We start from the raw sequence: 8,013 nt of genomic DNA on the forward strand, positions 1-8,013 counted from the left end.
GCAATAGCTATTAGCACTGTGCCTGCAGCTCCCTGTGGTGAAAAGGACTTTGTCTTTGGGGCCAAAATTCTACACTATGAGCCCAGACCTTGCGTTCTGTGGCTGCTTTGTAGAAGTATTTTAGAGCAGAAGCAATTCCCTCCTCCTCTAGCCCAATGCCAGGAGCTTCCTCCTGCAGATGGCTCAGAGAAGTTGTTCTGGAGCCACCCCAAACTGCAGCGTACTCAGGGGCATGTAGGGGCACCACTCCAATGCCCTCATCTTTCTAGGAGTGATCTTTACTTATGTAGCCCCACACCAAGGCCCCACAAAGCAGGGTGGGACAGGACACGTGGCCACAAAAACCTCCCAGATCAAACATGAAACCTGCTCAGAAGTGATGTGAGGGCTGCAAGCCAGCCTTTACCACGGTGGTGTGATCACAGTGTGAAAGCAAGAGCCTCAGCCCCTCAGGACCTCCATGTGCCAGAGGTGCAAAGCTTGCTGTGCCACTCCTGTAGGACCATGTGAGGTGAATGGAACTGACACTGTGCATCTTCATCTGTGTGGTCCATGGGGATGGTCACTGGTGAGTCCCAGAGCTTGAGTCATATCAGTGTGCACAAATCATCATGGGCTGAGAACAGGCTAAGTGTGAAGCCACATTGCTTCTCATTTAGCCTCTAGCCAGGACACAGAGCACACTTTGCAGAGGCACTAAAGAGCTACTCCCATGTCTCCAACACCTTCCTCATCCACCTGTATTCCTTTTGTCAAGCCTCTTACTTGCTTCAATACCTTGGCCTTTCCAAGAACACACTTCTTGCCAAGTTATTCACAACCAAAGAAACTTCCTACCCATGCCACCGGCACGTTAACCCTCTGCTTTATAAATATCAATGGACGCTGGTTTTGGATGAGCCTGAAGCTCTGTGTATTTGCCCCCCAGCCCACGAGCAGTTGGGATGAGCTGGCTCCTGTGCCCATGCCATTCCCTCTAGTACCCTCTCCTCCATGTCCAGCCTTGCCCTGTCCCAGATGTTACACAGGGCATGAGCTGCACCAGCAGCCAGATCATCTCTTGGCCAGAAGCAGTCCCGGTCCCCTCTCTGCTGACAATGAGCTGGGACCAACATGTCTAGAACTTGCGAGCAGAAGCCACTCACTCCTCCACAAGCCCACCATCCTGCTCTCTGGGTGGAGGAAACCCCCACTATCTGGAGTGCAGAGGCAGCTTGAGGTGGGACTTCAGTTCCAGGGCTTTGTCGACCACCTCTGGGGGCTGCAGGATGTGCCACTGGGCGAGGGGCCGGCGTGGGTTGGACAGCATGTCGGACCAGTGCCGCAGCTGGTTGCCCGTGGCTCGGCAGCCCAGGAAGAGTTTGCCAATGGGCTCATTCTTCGTCACTTTGTCATGATCCCAGACGGAGATGACCACATCCACATTCTAGGGGGGACATAAGAAAGAGGGTCAGTGGGAAGGGGGTTGTTCCAGTCTGGACCTGCTCAGCCCTGGGCACTTCAGGGAAACCCACCTGGATCTGACTGAAAGGCACCTCAAAAACAAACACCTCATTGAAGTAGGGGCTTAAGGTGTTTTTCTTCACACTTGTCTTTTTTTTCTTCCATTTCTTCCTGTTCAGTATGAGATGCACCTTGACAAAAGGATCTGAAGAGAGAGAGGACACATCTGGCACAAATGACAGTTTTTGACTGAAGAACTCAGCCACAAGACAGCTTTCCTGAGCCATTCCCAAGGAGATCAGGGCACCCCACTTGTCACTCCTCATGGTGAGACAGCCACCTCAGAGCTCACCTCCTCCTGCCAAGCTCCCTGTACGATCTAGCCATGACATCTCCTCCTGGGAGATACCTCCAGGGAGATACCTCCAGGGAGATACCTCCAGCACTGCCCAAAGCTGGAGTATCTGTGCTGAGGGAAGCTGGGAGTCAGCCAAGGGCTGGGTATGATGGTGGCAGCAGGAAGCAGGTCTTAGCACCAAGAGCTTTCAAGCCTTTGCAGCTCTTGGTGGCACCACTGGGGCCTGGGCAGGAGTAGGAAAGTCTGAACACAAGCAACCCCAACAGACCTGAGAGTCCATGAGAATCCATCCGCTTCAGTTGCTTGGCTTCCAGGATCAGCACCGTCAGCTTGCCAGTGCTGGGGACGTAGCGCAGTGAGAAGCAGATCTCACCCAGATGCTCCTCCTGAGATGGAGAGATGCCAGCAATTAGTACCAGGCAGAGGAGTCAGCTCACCTGAGGCTGGAGCACCAGGCTGGCCCCAGATTTCCTGAGCCTCCCCCACTCTCATGCTTGCCCCTAAGGGCTTGCTTCTTGGGGTGGTGGCAAGCCAAGCAACAGCACATCCCTCCCAGCAGAGCTTCACACCCACCAGGACCAACCTCCACTTTACTGGCCACCGCCAGGTCACTCCACTGCTCGATGACATGCTGCAGGTCGATGCTGGCCAGGGGCAGCCTGACCTCACCAATGATGTCATGCTTGGCAAAGCGGTTGAAGTCATAGATCTGCATCACCAGTGTGGATTCAGACACCTCAGCCTGGGGTACCTGCAGGGAAGGACCCAAAAGCCCGGACTCACTACTCAGTGGGAGCCCTGCCCCATGGGATGGAGTGGCAGATACAACAACAGGTACGTTGTACAAACTGTACATACTCTCTCACATTTTCCAATCCTGGTTGTACAGGCATCTCCCCGTCTGGAGAGGTTTTTGCTCAGGGAGCAGTGTCTATGCAATACTCTTGATGGGAGCAAAAAAACATCATTGGCTATAGTTTTGTACCTGGAAAGTGAAGCTCTCATTGAAGATGGGGTTCAGAGTCTTGCGGTAAACCTTGGTCTCATATCTCTTCTTCACATCAGACGTTAGGTAGACGATCACATATGGATCAGATGTGCCTCCGCTGTCCATGGCCTTCAGCTCAACTGCCTGCTTCACACCAACTTTCAGCTGGAGAGGAGTGAGGCACAAGGTCACCGGGTGGAGGAGGATGGGCTCACAGCTGGGGGCTCAGTGGGAAGTGAGTGCAACAGTGAGGAACGCCTTTACACCAAGCAGGCATGAGAGCCGGTGGGCTGCACGCAGGTGGGAGAGGGTATGCCCACCTCAGTGGGCAGCCAAGAGGGACCACACAAGAGCACAGCTGTTTCCCTGCTGTGCCATGGCCATGAGCATCCCCACCTCCTGTTTGCGGAAGTTGTACTCCAGGGAGTACTGCAGCTTTCCTCGCCACTTCTGCTCTACTCCCCGCTCCAGGTCCTCCATCTCAGGCTGGACCTGCGGCAGAGAGCAACACTACCCTCAGGATGCACTCAGCCATGTCCCTGCCATGCCGTGCTCCCACCAACCCTGGGGCTGGGCAGTGCAGCAGCAAACCTCTCAGGGAGGAGGGAGGTGGGATTGAGGGGAAGGCAGAACGCACAAGGCTGGTTGTGGTGGAGTTGCTGACGGCACACAAGCTGATTCTCTCCTTCTTCTTGTGCTTCTTCTTGCTACAGCAGCACTTGACAATGCAGATGAGGAAGAGAAGGAGGAGAACGGCCCCTGCTACAGCCACGGTGATGAGCGCCCATTTGGGTACTGGTGCGATGTTCAGGGAGCAGAGTTGGATAGAAGAGTTAAAACCAAGCAAAACATTTAGAGTACATTTAAACCCCTTCCTGGTGCTTCAGCATTAAGGAGTTGTACTTTCAAAATTGCCCCTAGAATTCTGGACAGACCCCATGCAGGGAGACTGAGGCTGAAGACCATTCCCCAAATAGGTAGCAAAGATACCCTCTGCTCCTGAAGCAGCATGGTATCACTCTGCAGTATTCCCACCCTGATGGAGCCCACCAGAAAATGGAATTTGAAGGGAGGGTGAAGTGAATACACAGCCTCAGAGTCCAGCAGCTCCATCAGATAATGCTGCCTGAGAGAGCAGGGCAAGAGACGCTGTACTCACATGGGATCCAGCTAAGCCAGCTGTCCAGGGAGCCCGGCCAAGCCGTGGTGGTGATGCTGGTGTGTGGGGAGGCCGTAGTCCTGCCTTTCCTGGCTGCCACTGCCATGGCTAATCTGGGGTGACCTGGGAACACAGGTAAAATTAACAGGGTGGAGATTTCCTTTAGGGTAGCATGTGTGCTGACCGTGGCCCCAGGCTTTAATGAGAGCAAACACAATTAAAATATAGAGCCCAGGGTAAGCGATTAGAGCTTGGCCACATTGACAATGAGATGTGAAATGGAGCGGGAGGGAGCCACTGGCAGGGAGGGCTCCACACCAGCAGGCCCCTCCCATACAGCCTTCTCCTTCATATCCTTGCAAATCTGCTTACTGAAAGGGGAAAGACTGGGGTGGTCGAGCGTGTTTTGAACAGAGGAATCACCTGTCTGCAGGGGACAAAACCAAGAGCTGTTGTGTGCTGGCTCCTCCCTTGGCCAAGCAGCTTGAGCTGAAGAGTTTGCTCAGCTCCAGGAAACCCCCATCATCAGCTAACACCCCTTTTTGGCTATTTTCCCTCTTGTCGCAGGGCTGAGGAACAGGAAGGTTTGCTCCTGGGCTTGCAGCAGGGCTGGTGCCCTCGTTGCCGGTGGCAGTGCTGCCACAGGCTGGGGTCACAGCGGGTCGGAAACTTTCCGTGAGCCTGGCCTGAGCACATGGCAACGCTGACACAGCCTAAGGGAGGGCTTCAAATTTAAAGCAGGATGCTTTTACAGCATTGCTTTCCCCATGGCAAGGCTCTTATTCTAGCATGAACGCTTCCTCATAGCCAAATTCTTTTCGCGTCAGCCGGGGAGGTGTGCCCGGAGCCGTGCTGCGCGGTGAGCGGGTCTGCAGCCACCACGGCACGGCTGGCACCCAGCCCCGGTGCCCGGGCTGCCAGGTATGTGCCTTTGCTGCCCAGCCTCCTGCTCCGCGTCCCAGGGGGTCCCTGCTCAAGCAGCCAACTCCGCCTCGCTCTGCCTGCGCTCTGCCCACGCTCTGCCCATCCCAAGGTGCTCCTTGCATGGGGATCTTCCCGGGGAGAAGGAAACCACGTCTGCACTTCCTCTGGCTGAGCCCGCGAAGCCAGCAAGAACCCTTTCTTTTTCCAGCAGTGCGCTTTGCTGCATGTGGGCATAGGGCTGGAGCCATCCCTGCGGCGGCATGGCTGGAACAATGCGGTGCAGGTTAAATGACTTATCCAGGGCCACCTGGGACGTCTGTGTCATTGGACACCCGAAGCTCAGGTATTTAAGAGGTGCCAGGCTGCAGCTTTGGAGTGAAGGGTGGACAGGACAGTACAGGCGAGCAGGCACCCATTCAACACAGAATTAGGGGTGTCAGTACCTCTTCCCTGTGTCACGTTAGCTTAACACTGACCCTGGTTTAAAAAAACTCTTTATCCCAACCCTGAAGAATGAACTGAGCCACCGTTTTGGGAACGATGGGGACAGCCCTGCTGCGGTGCAGGACAGGAGGCATAGTCTCAGTGGGCAGTCTGCAGGGAGCATCGAGCATCCATGCTCCTGGAAAAGGGGCAGGGAGAACCCTGATTCTTGCTCCCACCCTGTGCCGACTGGATTCCCGAATCCCGACTTACCGACAAGTATCCTTCCCAGTGTCAGTCTCCCTTCCCTGCTGTGCAGGCTCCAGTCAAGCCACCACGTGTGGCAGGGGCATGTTGTGGGCTGAGATGGGACCCCACCGGGCACGGAGCTGAGGGTGCAGACGGGATGGTGGCTGCACTGCACAGCCGAAACAGGAAAGTCTGCTTTGCCAGCCCAGGAACCGGGTGGCCCGAGCAGCTCCGCCGGCCCCACCTCGCTGCTAACCCAAGCGGTGCTCATGCAGGCGAAAAGCCAGCGGGGAACTCCCTGCTGGACCAGGAAGCAAAACCTGCCCTCCTACCTGCAAGAAGCTGGAGGGCATTGCTGCCCAGCTCCGTGCACTGGGAAATTCACTTCTCCAAGTTATCCCTGCAGCGATACTGGGCTGGACTGTGTGGCTGCAGGCACTTAGCACAAGGGAATGGACACTTGCAAGGGGATGGGTGCATGACTGCATCCATCACTGGTGAGCTCTGCACTTGAGGAGCCCAGCTCCTTGGCCCACAGGGCATGCACTGTGTGAGGGCCTGGGAAATGTGTGTGTGGATGAATGGGAATGCCCCACTCCAACCCAGCAGGGAGGACAGACAGGATAAGGCAATACTGCTTGAGTGGTTTCATCCTCCAGCACCAAGAGAAGCACCAGGCACACAGCCAGGAGCAATTTCACAGGCTTCCACTGCATTAAATTTATGCTTGTAAACTTCCTCCCTTGCTGCCAGTTCAGCAAAGTCTGCCCCAAACCTGCCTTATCACCACGTAAATTTGGGGTGGTGTCAGAAGCAGGGAACAATGCTGCAAAACTGCTGGTGCCTAATGGCTGACGTAGTCATGGGAGGAGATGCCGTGGAAACCAGACCTGTCCCAGCTCTGGGCCACCAGTCCTTCCAGATTTTCACATGGCCACCAAGGCATTGCCACAGTGGGTGCCTAGCCATGGGAGAGGGGCTAGGGCTGCCCCTCAGCCACCCAAAACACAACCCCACTCTCAAGGGCCTTGCACTCCTGCTGCTCATAGAAGCACCATCTCCAGGAGCAGAAGAGGCAGGAATGATGCTGCAGTAAACCTCCAAGGGAACTTTTTGCTCTAAACTGGAAGTCCCAAAGGATGCACGGGAGAAACACATTATGGGGATGGGGGAATAGGGAATACTAAAATTCCAGGGAATTTTAATTCCAGAGAAAGGGTGTCTGCATATGCACACTAAAAGCTGAGCACATAAGTAGCCTTTTCAATGGGTGTTTGCTAGAGATAGCTAAAAGAGAAGAGATTTAGATCTTAGGAAGAAATTCTTTATTCAGAGGGTAATGACGCACTGGAACAGGTTGCCCAGAGAAGTTGTGGCCCCATCCCTGGAAGAGCTGAAGGCCAGGTTGGATGGGGCCCTGAACAAGCTGATCTGGTGCATGGCATCCCTGCCCATGGTGGAAGGGGTTGGAACTAGATGATCTTTAAGGACCCTTCCAACTAAAACCATTCTATGATTCTATGATCTCAGTGAGACCAAGCTGCACAGGACTCTATGGGCCTCCCTTATTTTGGGAGGAGATGTGGTGATCCTGGTGACAGCCTGGTGTCATGTAGGGGGACAACTGCTTGGCCTTAGTGGAGGTGAGCTTGGTCTCCTTTGGCAAGAGCCAGGCTGGGCAGGCTGCAGCAGTGGACCACTTCCAGCAGTGGGGAAAGGGAAAAGCTGCAGGATGATGTTCTGTGTCAGCTCCCCTCCTGTCATCCTCTCCCCATGCCATAGGTTAGACCAAACCACTACAACCCCCCACACCCCTGACGGTCGCACTCTTGGAGAGAAAAGGGGTGTTGAAATATGGCAAGACCATGAGCCCCACAGGGCTGAGTGCCACACAGCCTACCCAGAAAAGTAAAATCCTAACCCCAAAATCAACCTTGCTCAGGACAGCATGTGAGAGATGGCTTTCAGAAAAGAAGGGGAAAGAGACCCAAAGCCATTACGGTAAAATTGCAAATGCGCTGCACCCAGCCACGCTCTGCACCTGCCTTTGCTCCCCGAATCCCTGCACATGCTGCGAGTCACTCTGGACCAGGTACCCTTACTTTTTCCGGTCAAAAATACAACCATTCAGGGGCTGGGAACTGAGAGGACGAGAGGCATGCTATAAACACTCCAGCTGCAGAAATAAGACATCGCGGCAGCGCTTGTGGACAGCGATCAGCCACTGAGCACAAGCTCCCAGGGAGCTCCGGATGCACGAACGGCGCCGAGTCCCCTCGCCAGGGTGACCGCGGGCGGTGTCCCAAGCCAGGGCCAGGCGACCATAATCCTGTGTAATGCACGCTGGGAAATGCAGTCTGGCCCGGGCACGACGCCAACCAGCTGGCTGCCTACAAATCCCAGCACGCCGGGGAGCGGAGCTGCGCCCCATCCCGGCTCCTGCCTGCTTCCTGCAGCGCGGCAGGGGGA

The 8,013-nt window shown here is 55.1% G+C and overlaps 1 protein-coding gene across 1 annotated transcript; it reads right to left on the minus strand.

Moving 5' to 3' along the window:
* Positions 1 to 1,192: 1,192 nt before the first annotated feature.
* Positions 1,193 to 4,466, minus strand: SYT8 (synaptotagmin 8; the record flags this gene model as incomplete). Its single annotated transcript, XM_082284449.1, has 9 exons — positions 4,372 to 4,466; positions 3,949 to 4,071; positions 3,427 to 3,584; positions 3,186 to 3,281; positions 2,787 to 2,954; positions 2,385 to 2,552; positions 2,070 to 2,187; positions 1,515 to 1,648; positions 1,193 to 1,426 (listed from the first exon to the last, which is right to left on the minus strand). Exons 2-9 carry the CDS (start codon positions 4,052 to 4,054, stop codon positions 1,193 to 1,195), a joined length of 1,182 nt encoding a protein of 393 aa, XP_082140575.1. The 5' UTR covers positions 4,055 to 4,071; positions 4,372 to 4,466.
* Between the last annotated feature and the right edge of the window lie 3,547 nt (positions 4,467 to 8,013).

This window comes from Coloeus monedula (genome assembly GCF_965178545.1).
Source record: "Coloeus monedula genome assembly, chromosome: 6".
NCBI classification, from domain to species: domain Eukaryota; kingdom Metazoa; phylum Chordata; class Aves; order Passeriformes; family Corvidae; genus Coloeus; species Coloeus monedula.